Source organism: Thunnus albacares, chromosome 1 (assembly GCF_914725855.1).
Source record: "Thunnus albacares chromosome 1, fThuAlb1.1, whole genome shotgun sequence".
Lineage (NCBI taxonomy): Eukaryota > Metazoa > Chordata > Actinopteri > Scombriformes > Scombridae > Thunnus > Thunnus albacares.
The window spans coordinates 16318278-16337061 of NC_058106.1; the positions used below are offsets into that span (position 1 = coordinate 16318278).

Consider the following 18784-nt stretch of genomic DNA (forward strand, 5'->3'; position numbering starts at 1 on the left):
TGTATCTTTCTGTCTGTGTCCGCTGCCTCACTCCTTCTCTGACATGTTCTCCTCTTTTCCAGGTGTGTTGTCAGGTCTCACTCCCTCCACTCGATACATTGTCACTGTAAGCGCCTGTATTCCTCTTGGCTGCGCAGAGAGTCTTCGTAACGACAATGGTGATGATAATGATTTGAGATCGAGCCTCAGAACCCCGGAGGAAGGTATGATTGTGACAAATACACACATAGACTCACATACATGGATCCATAGACGCATGAGCAGAACATCTCTTTCTCCATCTGTTACCAGTAGCATTAATTTATGATGGTTTTTAAGTTCAGACACACACAGAAACACCAAGACACACATCAAACTCAGACACTCTCATCCTGTCTCTTCAGTGACGGAGATTTTTAGCTCTTAAGAGGGGAGAAAAAGAGCAGTGATACAAGACAGAGGGGACAGGTCAGAATGAAATAAACAGGAACAGGAAAATGAGAAGAAGTGAAATGGCTGGATGGGGGGAAGAATGAGGCACTTTACAACTGAGTGAAGGACAGATTGTACGGAGGGGAGAAATGTTTTTCTTATCTGGGAGGAGTGGAAGAGGAAAAGAAAGATTTTTCTTCATATGTTAGTCACTACATTAATCTGTGTTGGACTAACTGGCCTTGTTGGGGAGATAATGTGACGGCAGGGGTCAGTGCAGAGACAGCAAAAATCAATCTGAAGTTAAAGAAAAAAACAGATTACTGTATTGATTCTCACTGAGCCCAGAGTTAAGACACTAAACCATGTTAGGAAGACTGGAGGAAGAACTATCTAGAACTTCTTTTCCAAAGTCTTTTTTAAAACGCTCACAAACTCATAAAGACACATTTTTACTCACTTCCCCTGAAGCAGAGGAACATTTTTTCATCCTTTTTTTCAAGATTAGGAATATAAGATAATGTTGTTGTTTTCTTTTCTTTTTCTTGTCCAATACCTACAGTCTTCTGAACAGTAATCCAAGACTGTGTCAATGTTGAACATCATGTGAAATTAAATTACAATTTTCATAACTCTCTTTATAAACAAATTTCAGCTCCAGATGCAGTGTCTCCTCCAGCTGCAGTCTCATCCCCCTCAGCTCTCTATGTTACTTGGGAACCTCCAGCAAGGTGACACACAATACATAACGGCACCCATCCCTTGTTCCCTCTTATATACAAGATGCATGTTTATGTTGGTTTGTTATGTTGTTCTTCTGTAATTTGAAAAGTGTTACATAAGAAAGTACACACCAGATCTGAACAACATGGTATAGAGTTTACCTGCATTCTGTTTTACCTCACTTATTTCCTCAAGACGACATGAAAGACAGCAGTGAAGTTAATAGATATATTTTTGATGAATTGAGTATACATAAAAGAAACCTACTGTTGTAAAATAAGCTCAGTAAAGCTAATGGTAGAATGTTGATGAGAATATAATATGTTGTCTCTTGTGTATATTTTTTATATGTGCAATTTTTATCTGCTTTTATTTAGCACTTTTTTTTTCTTGAATAAATATGCTCTGAATATACATAACATAGAATTGAACATCAAAATAGTATAACATTTTGAATAAAACATCATAATATTACCCTCATTTCACTTTTTGTTCCACTGATAGGCCCAATGGAGGCATTACAGAGTACCTCCTCTATCACAACGACCAAACGGTCTACAGGGGGAACGACAGACAACACAACATCACTGGTAAAGAGGAGAGAGAAAATGTGTGTGTGTGTGTGTGTGTGTGTGTGTGTGTGTGTGTGTGTGTGTGTGTGTGTGTGTGTGCGTGTGCGTGTGCGTGTGCGCGCACCGCAGCATAGCTGTGGAGGGATGAGGCCTTGGTGTAAAGAGAAGGGGAAGAGTAAAGAAAAGCAAAATGGAGTGGGGGATTAGCATTTGAAAGAGGGAAGAGCATCTCAGTCCTTACCAAGGGAATAGCACTTTGAAAAAGAGCACTAAACACACACGCGCGTGCACACACACACACACACACACACACACACACACACACACACACACACACACAAACTTGAAAATGAAGCAGCAGAGAAACAAAGAACACTAAACATTAGCGCACATGCATTCACACAATTTGCTTTGAAAGCTTTCACTAAAGAGACTTAAAGAAGGTACGAAACACATGTCACACCACTGAGACTAGAGTGTTGCACCAGGATGAGAATAGATACACACAGTGAGACACATTTATGGCTCGCACAGCCCCTCATAGACACACAAACACACACATGCACAATAGAACATACAGGCTACAAGAATGTACAATCCTATATGACATTTTTATAAGCAGAATAAATTATCACTCATTTTGATTTTACAGACATACAGGTACACACACACACATACACAGACACGATTAGCAAAACATCACACTGCCCAACACTGTATGTGTGTGTCTTTGTAAGTTAATGAAGGCAAGAGAGCACATATCATTCATGCTGGGTTAATAATGTCGAGTGTCTGATGTTCACAGTGATTGGAAGGATTATGGACATAGTAATTACACAGTATGCACAAGAATAGATTGTGTTACAGAGAGTGAGATTGCAAGAGTGGAACAGATGGAGAATAGTTTTGTGACTGTGACAAAGATAGACATTGAAAGAGAAACAATGATCAAGTTACAGAGCCAACGTGAGAGCATATACTGAGGAATATTTCAGTAAAAAAGAAATCAAGGAACAGGGGATAAATGAGGGTTAAATCCCCTCACAATAAGGAGTTGTGAGGGCAATTTTAGTCTTATGATGTAAATCAAAGTTTTGTTTTATGAATCTGCCTTGGTGTGTGTGTGTGTGTGTGTGTGTGTGTGTGTTTCAGGTCTAGGTGTGTATTCCACCCACGTGTTGGTACTGAGTGCATGCACTTCTGTGGGCTGCACCAACAGTTCACAAGTTACAATGTTGACCTCTCAGCTTCCTCCTGGGCCTCTACAAGCACCAACTCTTACCCTGCTAGACTCGCGGACTCTTCTGGTTGAGTAAGAACCCACACACACATTCACACACTCTCACACACGTACGCTTACTCATACTCTCAGAACTCTCTCTTTCGTGCATGGTGGGTAGGGACACATATACACAGCGTACATTTACTATACATCAAAAAGGCACACATAGCAGGTCTTTTAAAGCTGCAGGACACAATGCATGGTATTATTTGTTATTTGTTTATTCAGTGCTTAGTGTGTATGTTAGGTGTTAACGTGTGTCTGTACTGTACGCATACAGTATGTGTGTAACTTTGTTTTTTAGAGAAAGAGAGTGTTGAAGCATCAGTGAAAGCGATGGGATAAAAATAGAAATAATAATAAAATAAAAGACATATAGCTTTTAATTTTTACCCGTTGTGTCTGTGTAAAATAGAAACAGAGAAGGAAAGGGAAAGAGAGAGGCAGTGACCTTCTGCAGTTGTGTTTACCATGCAGAATATTCTTCCGCACTTGACCTTTCACCTTTAAAGGCAGGGGGACAGAGGAAGATAGATCTCTGCACTTTTTCCATCATGTTCATGTGCAAATGTTCCTGGATTTTGCGTATGTGTGTGCAAGTCTGTGTGTGTGTGTCTGTAAGAGTCAATCTGCGTGAAAGCCATTAGTGTCCTGACTGTCACTTACAGTGGGACTCACCGCAGGAGGGCACAGTGCCACTCATACGCATGCACACACACACACACACACACATGCACACAGGCATATTCACTCACACTTAAACAATGGTCAGAGGGTGAGTGAGAGCAGGGAGAAGGAGTAAATTGAAGGCACACCGTTTCTGAGTGGGAAATGGGTTTGTGTGTGAGTGTGTGTGGTTAACATGTGACTATCTTGGTAATGATGATACTGGATGAGCAGCGCATCTACATATACATGTAAACATATGCACCTGAATTGTATTGTAGGAGTGGTAATAGTGAGAAAGAATCATAGAACTGTTGGGCCTCATTTTTGTGTTTATAAAATTTATTATAAAATTATAAAATTTCTTCTGAATAATTTTAAGAGAGAAAATTAACAAAATGTGCACAAGCCACTGATTTCTTTTTATTCACCTGACATTGGATGTGTGTTCCAGGTGTTCCATAGTATCACTTTGCATCCGTTTGCCAGTTTACCAAAATTTACATGTGGCCAGTCATGACCACATGTCAGTTTTGATCTTACCCACAATTATTTGGAAATAAAACATTCTGACAAATTCCTTACGCACCAGTTAAGATCATTTCTGCATGGAAACTTTTCACAAATGAGGCCAATAACGTTGCGCAAAGTAAACAAGCCAAATATTTGTATCTCTAGTCTATAAACAGTTGACAGCATGAAAGTAAATTACTAGGTGAATAAATCATCCATACGAGTACTGCTGTCTGTAGGGCAGGGAAATGTATCATACCCTGAGCATTTAAAATGTTTTTCAGCTATAAATTCACTAGGTGTGGGAAGGATGCGTATTGCCTTGTTAGCACATTGGTAACAGGCAGAGGTTGAGAGATCATACTTTGTCAATATCTCTCTATTGTGTCTGTGAGAAAAGCTGAGAGAGAGAGAGTGCATCTATGAGAAATGTGAAGACAGAGAGAGGGAAAGTGGACCAGAGAGAAGAGTAAAAGATAAATTGTGAGCTTTAAGGGAAATAATGGAGGGAAATAAAAAAGACAAAGAAAGTGAGGGACTGTGAGAAAGGTTGAGGGAGGCTGTAGAATGTGAACAAAAACAATATCAGCAGATTTATTCCCTGCACTCATTTTACACTACTGTACCTGACACAAATACATTCATACACATGCAATCAGACACACTCGCAAAAATACCCACACTGACTGTAGGACATGTGCACAGTCACAGTCACACAAAACCTGATGACACGCATGTTCAGGGCAGAGGTAGAATTCACTATACCTAGCTTAACTAAAACAGCCCTAAATGAATTTACTTACTTGAATGGCATTTATTTTCTTTCTGATTTGATTTAATCTCAATACTTGAATGTGTTTTTAGTAATTATTTGATGGCACTGATGCTGTTTTGTGGAGTGTGAAATGCAGAGAAGAGCAGGAGAAATCAGAGGGAGGGATGGTGCATCAGACAGGTTGGCATTTCATAGATTGTGGAGCAGAATTTGAGCACCTTAAGTGCCTGGTTTTCAATTTAATATGTCTGTTTCTTTTCATAACACTTTTAAAACCAATGGTTTTCTAAAACCATTACCGCAGTGAATTATGATACAGATTATTACAACTCCCCTTTGATTTAGTTTTTCAAAAGTGGACATACATCACAGTGCCAATCGACAGCATATTAATCTTATAATAAATGTGATAGATTAGCCACAGTGGCTAATTGTGTGCTAACACACACTCATCAGTCATTCAAAAACTGGCTTTTAATGGGAGGAACCAAGAAAGGAATCCATCACATTTTAAAATGGCCTCCCCGTGCAACCATGCCAGGAGGGTTGGGCTACTCTCTGGGACTTGTAAGAATTTCAGGACTATTTATAAAAAAATATGTTGTTGTGTTCCTTTATAAGTTAGTTCATTGTTGTGTTTTTCTCAAAATTAATAATTAATCAGATTCTTTGGATTTTGTTTGAAGTGAAAAGTGTGTCAACATCTGTCATTTTCAATACATTTGTAAATCACTGGCAAGTACCACTACAGCACTACAAGTTATGATGAAATGAAATAAACAGTTCAGTCTTTATTATAATTAACTGTAATTTTGTTTGCACAACTTTTCATAATAAATTATTTCACCTTAGCTTGAACATCAATCCAACAACTTCAGCAGGCACAAATCACATCACTGTGATTGTCCCTCCCTCTTTCTCTCTGTTGGGATGACTTTCCTGTTCTAAATATAGAAAAGAAGACACCACCAACTGTGTGAACAATATACACGTGTGTGTGTGTGTGTGTGTGTGTGTGTGTGTGTGTGTGTGTGTGTGTGTGTGTGTGTGTGTGTGTGTGTGGTGTAAGAAACCTTAGCTCAGCATTGTGTTTCCATCTACTTGCAAATAGAAACACAATGATAAAAGCACACACGTGCATGCACACACACGCATACACAGATACACAAATAGAGCAACTTCAGACAAAAGGACTTCCCATGAAGCCCACAGATATATTCTAGTTTTATTGTCTCTTATTTCAGAATTTCAGTGTACTGTAACATAAATATATACATACAATTTCAGTGAGAGCAGCATACTTACTAGAGTCCTGCAAAACAAATAGTAAGTTGATTCATGCAACCAATGAAATTCAACAAAGTTCTTTGATGTGTAAGCAGTCATCTGAATCTACAGTATTTTTATCAGTAGTCTTCTGTGTTGAATACATAAAGCAGACAGGCCAGGACTGTAGTTACTTTATTAAATCATATGTTTGTATATAAATTTGTTTTTAAAATGTATAATTTTCTATTTTAATACTGCTATGGTAATACAAGTCACTACAAGTTATCTTTACACCTAAACATAGTCAGCTACACTGGCCTTTGTCATCACAATGAAGAGGTATGTCAGCTAATGAAGCTGTGTGGAGTTTTTCATAAATGATGGAGTTCTGTTGGATGAAGGCATATACCTGTAAGCATTGGCATGTCAGGCTGTTGCTTAACAGAAAAGTTATTGCAATCTGTTAATATAAAATAAAGTAAGATCAAATAACATAAGCCTTATTCTTGAATCTGAAAAGTAAGTGGACATTATAGCTATCTGATTTATTTAGTGGAGTAAAAGCTCAAATATTTCTCTCTGAAATGGTGTAAAATTTCATAAAATGAGAATATTTAAGTAAAGATCTGGTCTCTGAAGACGTAGTTAGGGTGCACCCCCGTAGCCTGCTGGTTAAGACGCATGCCACTTAAATGCAAAGTCCACGGTTCGATTCTGGCAGCTGACCTTTGTTGCATGTCACCACCCCATCTCTGTCCCCCCTTCATTTCCTGTAAACTCTCTCTACTGTCGCTATAATAAAGGCATAAAATCCCCCCTCCCCCCCCCCCCCCCAAAAAAAAAAAACAAACTTCAGTTAGGTGCAGTATTTGAGTGAATGTATTTGTTTCTTTCATCTCTTCTTATTCCTCTCTTCCTCTCCAGGTGGTCCCGGCCCTCTCAGGTCAATGGTGTTTTGGAGTTCTATTCCATCTTCCTTTCACATGGCGGGTTAGAGCCTGTGTTAGCCTACAACAGCTCAGGACTTTTTGAAGACCACACACTCCGCAACCTAACCCCTGGAACAGCCTACACTGTCACACTGGCTGTGAGTCCTATACTCTTTCATCTTTTTGACTTCCATTGTCACCTTCATCCATACATTAATGTGTTTGTGTGCACGTCAGGCCTGCACAGGAGGTGGATGTACCTTTAGCCCCCCCAGCCAGACGCAGACTGAGGAGAGCACCCCAGAGAATGTTCCTGCACCGCTGGTCACTCCTTTGTCCCCCCATGCACTCAACGTCAGCTGGACACCTCCTGATACTCCAAATGGTGAGAAGACACATGCTTACTCTAGCACCTACACAGATACAGAGCCAAAAACAGTCAAATGTACATAAACATTTATCAACATGTCAAATAAGAATGTCAAATATGAGATAACTAAAGGCAAACACACACAAGTTTACAATAATCCCTTTATGACATGTTGGTTTAATATATATGTTATTAGATACAGTTACGTGATTGGAAACTAAGTGAAAAATAAAAAAGTGTAGAAAAAAGAGAAACATTGACAATAATGATGATGTTGAACTGTGGAACAGAATACAAGGTGTCGGTATTTACCGTAACTCAGTAAATCACAACACCTACTGATATCAAGACCTGTACATAGTACAGATATCCCATACATGTGACCATAAAACAGGAGAACAATTCCCTCTGTGGGAGGAGAAATAGATGAGTGTGCAAGACAGATAATACAGATAGAGATGGAAAAGAGGAAAACAGAAAGAGAAATCAAAAGGAAGGGTATAAGGTATTGTGAGAGAAAGGGGAAAGAGACAGAGACAGGGTGAGAGAACATACAATTTGAGGCAGAGACTGACGGACACCTAGAGTGACAGGGCAGTGCTTCACCGCACTCCTTTAAGTGGATGAAAAGTGCTCCCTTTTGACTGAATAGAGAACTGCAGGCTGGAAGCACATAGACTCAAAGTGACTGCCTTTCTCTCAGTTTTCTCTGTTCTTCTTACCTACATCTAATTTACTTGCAGCCAATTAAAATCCATCACACAGAGCTGTGGTCAAGGTATATTTCATTTGCTATTGACTTGGATTCGTCAAGATTTTCTGTGCAGATGTTTTAGCATAAAGAGATTCAAAGTTGTGGACAGAAGAGTTTCCTGCGCAACACAGTTTTGAGTTACAGTGCATAAATTAAAATTTCCTCAAAGTGTAAATACGCAATATACTAAAGTGTTTCAGTGAGAAAGAGCTAAGAGTGATGCTCCATCAATCAGTATATTTGTGTCTGAAGTATTGGAAATACATAGAAAATTGCAAAAAATCAAAATATTGCAAATAGTCTAAAACTGTGATAGACAACTGTTTGCTCCACGCTAACATCTCGCTCTCAACTGTTTCAAAATCCATTGTTGTTTATTTAACCTCTATTTGAATACGTGGTTATGACTACAAGCCATTTAGTATTCAGGAATCTACAGTATACAACTGTTTATCTTCACTGTAAACATTAACCTAGAAATAATAGAATAGAAATGTTCAGAAAAAAATCTGAATCAGTATTGAACCCTAATAAATATATATATATATATTATACCTAAGCACAAAGTATACATTTAAAAGCTTTGACACATATTATTATGAAATATGAATACTCAGGTCAATACGTCAGATGTTGCTTTTGGAATGATCTCCTTTTGTCTTTTTAAAACTCTTGATACATCAAATAACTAAAATATTGAAGGTAACATTATTTGCCTCATAGTATACTGAAAAATGTTTATTCCTCATGAATAGAACATTAATGTGTATTATCAAGGACTGTATTAACGAGTGCTATATCTTATAATACCAAATGAATTGAGTGATGAAAACCATCTGAGGATTTCCCACCCCATTTCACAGTCTCTAACATACAAATGCACTGCCACATATTATCAAATGTTACTGCCATGCTCGTTAAAGTATGTGTAATTCCATAATGCGTGTGTGTGTAATGTGAATCATGTGTGTTTTACGCTTAATGCCACATGAGTGCATTTCGCGCCATAAACCCTGTGATGTGTGTGCATATTAGCCTGGATAAATTACTTAAAGCTTTTCTCATCTGATGACAGAAATTTATAACAAGGGAGACACTTAATCATGATTACCCGATTATCTCATGCTTAAAAAGCTTTAATTTTTGCTTAAAAAGAGAGAAGAGCTCAGTGTCTTTTTTTTTTTTCTTCATTAAATTTTTTTCTCATAAATGGACGGCAAAAATGACGATGATGACTGCGATGGGTTCCAGAGGAGTGAGATTCTGTTTTATTTTCTCTCTCTCTCTCTCTCTCGCTCTTGTCCTCTCTCTCTTTCCCCCCTTCTCCCCAATTCCGCAGGGATTTGTGGGGGATAATCCTCTCGGGGATTAGGTCGGGGCAACACGCAGACAAAGAGGGGAAATAAGCCTGTTATGCATTCGCTGCTTCATTTCCCAACCTGTCTTTATTACAACCTATACTGATATGGGCTTATTCACACACACAAGCACACAGAAGTCCACACACATATACACACACACACTCTCACACACATGTGATTGGCCACATTAAGAGCTTCTCAGATGTAGCTGGCGTCCGTGGGGTTTTTGTGTCTTCATTTCCCTGATAGGTGTGTATATCTGTATTGAGCAATAATAAAACCCACACATGATTAAAGCAGAATAGACTCTTAGTTCTTAGCACTGATCTTTTGAGCCCCCTGTATGCATTTTTATTAAGGAAAAGCACATTTGGCACCGTACTGTTTCATTTTTTTATTAGGTGGATGTAATGTAATGTAACTATTGGGCTGGTGTATGTGTGCATGAGCATGTGTGAGTTTCTGTCTTTGTGTGTGTGTGTGTGTGTATCTTTGTAGGTATGTGGAGTACCTGTGTGCGTGTCTGTAGATTAGTTTGTGTGTGCAAGACATATTTTCACCCACATTTGTGTGTGTGAGTGTGTCATGTTCGCTGTAGTACCACTGTCCTTCTCAGGGCCTTTATCTTCGTAACGCCTATGGTTACATTTGTCATTTCAGTGCTGTTTTCATCATTGGATCACACTAGGACACATTGACTGGCAGGTCTGGAGCCTCTAAGTCAGTTTTCATTTACATTTTAATCCAATGACCCAGACTGCATCCAAAATAGCAAAGCTCACTTTGTGTCTGGGATTCCTCATAGTCTGGACACAGTCCTGCAATGTTTTTCATACCATTACACCATCGTGTTTAAATGAATGGATTTTTTTTTAATGAATGGACAATAAAGTGTTGACATTTTCTTCAATCATACACAATTCTTTTGTTTTATAGTTAGGCATCAGAGTTAGGGTTTTAATCTTGTGTTTGGAGCAGGGAATGGATGCACAGTGGTTATGTTTACATGTAAAGAGAATTACATGTTTTACAGAGTTACTCATTGATAAAAGCTAAAACTTCTTAGAGTAACTCATGAGTGGCCTGGCTGAGATCCTCGTCTTACTGTGACATGAAAACAGTTTACTCCTTTAATTTATATATATTTTTTCTGTATCTCATACATGTCAAAATCATGTGTTCTTTTTTGACAGGCATTATAACCAGTTACGGTCTCTGGCTGGATGGAGTTCTTATTTTAAACTCCAGTTCCTCCCAGAGGTTCTTCTTGGTGAAAGGACTCTCTCCATGGAGCCGACATGTACTCAGGCTTCAGGCCTGTACTGCACGTGGCTGTGGCAAGGGACCAATGGTCAGTGAAGTGCTCACACACACACACACACACACACACACACACACACACACACACTAATTGAGATCCTAGAAGATAGGCGTGCTCTGTAAGTCATTGCTGGGATATTATTTCTGTTTACTTCTGAGCTGTACCCTTCAAGCATAATAATGATTCCACATAAACTGTCGTTGCTGCTATCAGAAACATAAAACACATAAAATTATACCTCTGAAATATACACAATTTTTTATCTTAAGTATTTAGGGCAGGAAAAGTACAAGACAGTAAAACAGATATTTTTATAAGGAGGATGCAGATTATTGATGTAACGAACCAACACATGAAAGCAGAGATACTCATGTGGCATGCCTACACAGACATTTACAAAGTTTATGTGTGTGTGTATGTGTGTGTGTGTGTATGTGTGTGTGTGCGCCACTGGGTGTCATAAAGGTGATCGATTCTCTCAGCTCAATAACGAGGGTTGGCGTGGCGACAGTGACATTTGGTAGGAAATGCCACTCCACGCTCAACGATGTCTCTGACGACGGGCCATTTTTGGGGGCATTTTTCCAATACAGAGGCCATATTTAGTCAAACACCGCGAGAACAGCTGACACAGCAGAACAGGAGGAGAGGAAGGTGGGAAGGTGGTGGGGTGGACAGGATGAAGAGGAGAAGAGGAAGGGATGACAGGATGGATGGGAAAAGGAGAAGAAAGGAGCCAGGGAAGGAGAGAATTTAGGGATAAAAGTAAAATGATGAGGATAGAGTAAATGGTCAGAGCAAAATGAGAGATGAGGTGGAAAGTGAGGATACGAGGGCAGCAGAGGAGAAGGTAACAGGGGAGTGAGACAGGAGGAAATGAGACAGAAGAAGAGAGCGGGTGGAAAGAGATAGAGGAGAGAAAAGACGAGATGAGAGATACAGGAGAGAAAAGAGAAATATGGCAGGACAGAGATAAATAGAAAAGGGTTTCATTTTAAAATGAAATTGGTTAAAGTATTTTATTTCAACACCATAACTAATCCACTCAGTGAAATATATCACAGTGATTATGACCTTTGTCAAATGGAAGCAGATTTTATTATGTTTTTCTTGTTTCTAAATTAGTGTACATCTGTAGCAGTAATACCATTTTCTCTATGTACACACTGTATGCATGAACATATGTGCTACAGTGCCTGTGTGTCTGTTGTTATGTATCTATGCAGTTGAATACAAGTGTGCATGTGTGTTTGTTTTTTTTTTCTTCTTCTTTTAATCAGGTGGACATGCGTACATTAGAAATGGCCCCAGAAGGCCCTATATTCCTGGAGCTGACCAATCACAGCTCTCGATCAGTCCGTGCCCGCTGGACAGCCCCACCCAGACCAAATGGGAACCTCAGCTACACACTGTACTATAAAAGCAAAGGTAACACATACAGCGGTGTTCTCCTTTTCTCTGTCTCGCTCTCACACACACACAAAGACAGACACCACATAAACATTAAACCTGAACACACACATGTGGCTAGACATACCTAAAGCACTAGATATTACACTACAAAGTCCTTTACATATGCTCAGGTAACACATAGTTTCAAACATTCTTGCTCACACTTAGAGATATTTAGAGTACCATACTCTGCTTTATTTTTTTCAAATATGACTGTATTAATCACAAAGAGCACATTCACTCAGTGGGCAGACGGACATTCAGATTATGCCTCAAAGACAGCATCTATTGTTTGCTAAACCATGGCTACATTTTTTTCTGTGACATTGCAACAATTCCAGCCATGTTATACATTGTGCTGCTAAGTTTATCATATTCAGACACGGTGTCAAGCCACAGTTTTGTGTTTGCTTTTGTTTGTTTACTTGAATTAATTTGATTTGACCTGATATTGCTACATAAATATTAGGCCACAAAGGTATGCCTTGAGTTTTTAGTTGTTGCCAGTCTGTTCTGAACCTAGCTGGTAGCCAAATACAGGACTTTAAAACTGGTTTAACACCTGGGCTACTGGTATTTTGGACGACCTGCACTTTATCTGCACTTTATCTGCATTTTATCTGCCCTTTCCTGCGTAGACCAGTATCTGTGCTTGAGAGCAGACAGTTGGCTGACAGCGGAGAGTCAGTTGATCTGGTTCACATGGGTCTTCCAGGCTATAAGAGCTGGCCCATGTGCTCACTCTTTGCTCTCTCTTCCTATAGCTGTCACTCTTGAGATACACATATGTACACATACACACAACTCAGCATCACAACAACTTAGAATGAAAGTCAGACATGAAACGGGGAGCAGAAAGGAAGAGTAATCAAACCGTAGTGGTGGAGAAAACAGGAGAAAAGAAGAAAAGATGTCACTGGAGATGATTCAGGAGTCCAGCGCAAGAAAATAGTATGAAGATGAAAGGAAGAATAAAGGCAAGTTGTGGTAAAACAGTGGTGTAGAGAGAAGGGGGAGATGAGAAGCTCATATTCCATAGATGCATTATAAAAGATTGCAAGCAAAAACAAGAGAATACATAAAGATCAACAAAACAACAGAGAAAATAGAAAAGGAGGACTGGACATGGAAGGAAAAGGAGGAAGAAGAAAATTGAACAAGATGAGAACAGGGGAAACGGCTGAACACACACACACACACACACACACACAACAATCCTTAACTTACACAGATTCACCAAGTCTCTCTCTCTCGCTCTCGCTCTCTCTGTCTCACACACATGCACACACAGAGGCAGAGTCAGGGACTTTGATCTGTGGCTCACAGAGGAACAGACAGATTAAAATGAGTGGAAAGATAGATAGAAGAGGTGTAGAAGAAAGAGAGAGATGGTGTTTCGCTCTAGTTACCCATAACCCCTTGTTTCTTTGATACACACAGCCTTCATCAGTTCACACAGAACAGATATGTGTTTGTGTGTGTGTGTGTGTGTGTGTGTGTGTGTGTGTGTGTCCATCTAAATATATTGGATGGGCTTGCATTGCATTGTAATTTTCTGATCCCTTTTCTGACTATCCTTGCATAACCTCAATATGGGAAACCTCTCTCTTTTGATCATTCTCAGTTAATCTCAGCCAGTATTCCTCTTTCTTTAACTCTCTTTCACTCTCCTCTGTTGTTGTGTGTATCTTTTATGAATCACTTTTCTGCCATCACACTGATGACACTAATAAATAAATGTGCCATGAAAATAATCTGTGCAAGACATTACTGTCTTCTTCCTCGCTAGATATATACATCATGCTTGGCCTAAGACCTTACATGTCTCTCTCTTTTGTGTTTGCCTGTTTTATCTTAGATGGTGATGGTGTGTTGGATGGAAGTACAGCTGCGGGCAGCTGGTTGTCTGTGACTGACCTGCAGCCTTACAACAGCTACAGCTTCTGGATCAGAGGTTGTAACACACAGGGATGTGTGGAGAGCCTGCAACTCAATGTTACTACGCCCCCAGCAGGTACTTACACTAAGAACAAAAAGATTTTCCTCCCAACTACAAACTACAAGCTTGATTTTCATCAGAGATGTAAGTCAGGACACAACTAACTTGCAAATACCGTATATGTGGCTTGATCAGATACATACGGATATGATGCATGATAATGTGACTTACTACAGTTCCTCTTCAAACCTAAGCATATTTCTCGCCTCTAATTAATGCAAAGACTGATTTTGGTGGCCAGTTGAGGAGAAATGTAATGTTTCCAGAGCAGTGGCTGCTATTCTGTCATAACTTGGCACTGAGCTGTAGCTTTGTTTCACCAAACAAGACATAAACAATACCAACATTTTTATCTCATTACTCTGATGTTGATGTTCATTTGGATTCTTCTGAACTGGAAAGATTCATTTTTAAAGCTTGCTTTGCAAAAGAAAAAGGAATCATTCAGTAGCAGTGACAAACACACACACACACACATAATTGACTTAACTTAATGGTCTGAACACATATTTCTGATTTACAAAGCCTACATGTGTGTGTGTTTGTGTAGAAGAGACGCTGATTGTGCATACTGATAAATGTCAAAGCTGATCAGAGCAGTCTGAAGATAATAGTAAGCACGCAGTAACACACAAACACCATAAACGCTCATCTCACCACTTTAGCTAATGTTAACTAGAGAGTTTAGTACATACACATGCACACACATCACACCACACCCATTTCTCAGTCAGAGAACAACAAAAGACAGACTTCGGAAAGTTCTACTGTTCAAGTTCAAAACAAAGGCATAAGAAAGTATAAATTTTAAATACCAGACGTTTCCTCTCTTTCTATCTCTCTTTCTACCTCTGTGCCTCTGGCATCTCTTTAGACTTCTTTAAGGCAAACTGTCTTGATGCGTCCTTGTTCTATGAAAGAACAGAGAGAAGATAGCGGAGCAAGAGACAGAAGAGCAGAGGAGGAGGAGAGCAGAGAGAGAGAAGTGAACATAAAAGTGCATAGTTTAAAACGATTAGTGACACCTCTGATATTGTACCTGCTAACACAGCATGAGAGAGACACAGGCTCACCAACAATGTGTGTCTTTGTGATGTATGTGTTTTGTGTGTGCGTGCGTGTGTGTGCGTGTGTGTGTGTGTGTGTGTGTGTGTGTGTGTGTGTGTCAGAGAGGCAGAAATCAACCCGTGTTTCAAGAATTACACACACAGGAACACTTCCTCTCTCAAACACACACACACACACACTCTCAGGGAATGACAATTCTGTTGATCTGGATCATATGTATTGAAGTCCAACTGAAATTAGATAGCAATTTTTTAGCATACATTTCTGTTCTGTACAAAAAAAAAAAGAAAAGAAAACTGAAACAGATTTAATTGATTGTATCAATTAAGATCCAGTCATGGATTTTATTATTGATCAAATAATTATCAAAATCTTTACCATGTTTTTGTGAAATGTGTTGTTGGTTTTTATGTAGCTTAAAAAACCAAAACAACAAGTGCTTTAGATCTACTGGTATTGACTCTGACACAGGCTCTGACTAATATTACAGTATATATAAAATTGATAAGAAACTGGCAAAACATGTTTTTTTTAAACAGCTGCTGCCTTTGTGCTAGAGGCTCCAGTTTTATAATTAGACTTACATTATATTTTACCTTTAGACTGACATTGATTTTTCACAGTCACAGGACGTAACATCAAGGCCAAATTAGTATCCATGCTCTGGCACACAGTAGTTTCCAAAAGGTTACGAAAGCAGGCCTGCAGCAGGAATCATGCAGTTCACACTCCAGATCATCCATGAGTACCTGGTTAGAGAAAATGCATAGATAATGCTCTTTCTTTCCAGTTACCATGAAATAGCCTTTGAGCAAGGCACTTATTCTTGATTTAGACAATTATTTTAAAACAAACTGTCTGTAGATTAAATATTCCAAGTAACTCCTCACTGACTGAATTTATTGATATCCTTAAATACTATATGTAGGCAACAACTACAGCGGTTGCTTGTTTCAACACTTATTTCTTTTTTAAGCTGACCTTCTTTAAGACAGAAGAAGAAATTAGTTAGTAACTCTTTAGCCCCACCAGCACACACAGACACAAACATAAAAAAGTGAGAGCAAGAGAAGCAGATATGGGCATAAAGGTAGCGACAAAACTGCAAGCAACAATACACAAACACATACACACACTCAGACGTACTGTAAAGCTTGGCTATATGTCTTTGTTTTTAGACGAGTCTGTGGTGGGAAACGGACTGCTTGTTTCATGTTGTGTGTCAAATGTGTGTGTGTGTGTACTAAGAATGAATGTGGCCATAGTTAGCCATTAGTGTGATGATTTATGTTGGTGAACCACCACTAATATTATTCTGAAAGGGTGTTCAAAGAGCATTTTTAGGTTTTTTTTCCACATACTGTGTGTGCTTGTGTGTTTCTAATAGCCATCCTGAGCATAAGATGTCTTCAGCAATCAGAGTCTTGTAGTGGAATAAGACCAGTGTGTTTGATTGAAGGGTCACTTTATAGGGAGGAGCAAATCTTATTTCACATAGTCAACAGTACGGTCTCTCTCATTTTCTCCTTCTATTTGTTGTCCTTATCCTTTTATATTCTGTCTTTCCTCACATCTCCTCTGTTTCCACTAAGAGCATCATACTGAATCAAGATGTTCTTACTGATTTTCCAACACTAACACTACGCTATCATCCTCAGCTGGAAAAGAGGGGAACTACTGAAAGAGCAGTGTTATACCACTTTGTATTTCTCTGAGTGTGTTTGTGTGTGTGGGCGGGTGTGAGAGAGAGAGAGCCAGATTGTAGTGGCAGTGGTAGTTTATCAGTAAATCTGGCAGCTGGTTGTGACACTTGTCCTTTACAAGAATTTTTTTTTTTCTTTTGCTGTTATGTTTTTTTTCCCTCTTTTGTTGTCCCCTTCTATCCTCTCTTTTTTCTCTTCACTCCTGTCTTCATCTCTTCTTTTTACACTTCACTCTAAGCAAAGCCATACCCACATCTTTCAAAACGCAGTTGAGCAGTGAGATTAATAATGTAAATTCTCTTGTCGTCTGTCCTCGTTCCATCCCTCTTTTCGCCACCTCCATCCTCCACCTTCCTTGCTCACTCATTCCTTCTTAATCTTAACATAATCTTTTTCTCTCTTGCTGTAGCCCCAGATGGATTGTCACCTCCGAGGCTGGCCCATGCAACTAGTGTCAGTCTGAATGTATCTTGGTCTGCCCCTGCTCATTCCAACGCACCGGGCCCTCTTCGCTACACCCTGCAAATGAGAACATTGCCACAGAGGCCTGTGAAACGGTGAGTAAGAGCATCAAATGCACAGGCACAGCAGATAAACCTGCAAGTTTGCACACACTAGTTCAAAGCACATACAAGTGGTCTGAGAAAAGAGAAATATGATAATAAATAGCAATAAAAGAATGACAGACACACTCCACACTCCCAGACACATATCTCATATGTATGCACAGAGACCTAAAATATGTGAACACACACATATGCATACACATATACATACACAGGGGTACATTATACAGCACAGCTGAATATGTCACATCAATATGACAGACCATCAGAAAAACAGAGAGGGAATGAGCTGGAGAGACGGGGGGTAGAGTCAAAAAGACAAAAAATCAAAGAGAGGGCAGATGGAGAGAGAGAGAGGTAGAGAAAATGTGATAGAATGAAAAGAGAGAGAGGGTGTGCATCTGATATGTATTCATTACATGCTTCCTGACAACAAATTGCAATTTAATCCAAGAAGAGGAGGCTCTCATTCTGTGGTAATAAATAAATGACTAGCTACATGTATTATATATCAGACAGCCATGCCCTCCTCCTCTTCTGCTATGGAAATCTCATTGTTCCCTGATTTATTCATTCATTCATCCCTTCTATCCATCTGATGCTAAATGGTCAACGGTCCCTCATTTATGACAATATTCTTTTACTTTGTCCTAGATTCCTTTGTATGATTATATGATTTGGGACCAGGTATGACATGAGGATGTAATCAAAAGCAGTGAAAATATTGTACATATTGCCAAGATAGTGTATGTTTCACTTGACACTTGTTTAAAAACATAACACTCAAAAAAAAAAAAGATCACCTTAGATTAAAGGTTACTCTTTTATATGAATGTGTTTAATTTACAGAGTAATTACACCCTCAAAAAAATCTGGTTCAGAGTGCCACCTAAAGGTTAACAAGCTAAAACGTAAACAAGCAGAAGATGTTAATAGTAAAATGCTTATGTGTACAAGGATGATTGTACCGGCAGCTCTGAGTTTAAACTTTCACAGTGAGCAAGAGAGTCAATTTGTGTGTTACAGCCTTTAGTTTTAATAACTGGTGTT

At 39.1% G+C, this 18784-nt stretch overlaps 1 protein-coding gene across 5 annotated transcripts in view; it reads left to right on the top strand.

Moving 5' to 3' along the window:
* The window catches only part of ush2a (Usher syndrome 2A (autosomal recessive, mild)), a 237482-nt gene that overhangs the window by 112987 nt on the left and 105711 nt on the right, over positions 1–18784 (top strand). For all 5 annotated transcript variants that reach the window (XM_044346023.1, XM_044346054.1, XM_044346031.1 and 2 more), the window contains exons 39-48: positions 63–203; positions 1067–1142; positions 1639–1724; positions 2859–3018; positions 7136–7298; positions 7378–7525; positions 10819–10976; positions 12227–12374; positions 14257–14412; positions 17578–17725. In XM_044346023.1, the coding sequence (XP_044201958.1) occupies positions 63–203; positions 1067–1142; positions 1639–1724; positions 2859–3018; positions 7136–7298; positions 7378–7525; positions 10819–10976; positions 12227–12374; positions 14257–14412; positions 17578–17725 (1384 nt within the window). The remainder of the gene's footprint in view (positions 1–62; positions 204–1066; positions 1143–1638; positions 1725–2858; positions 3019–7135; positions 7299–7377; positions 7526–10818; positions 10977–12226; positions 12375–14256; positions 14413–17577; positions 17726–18784) is intronic.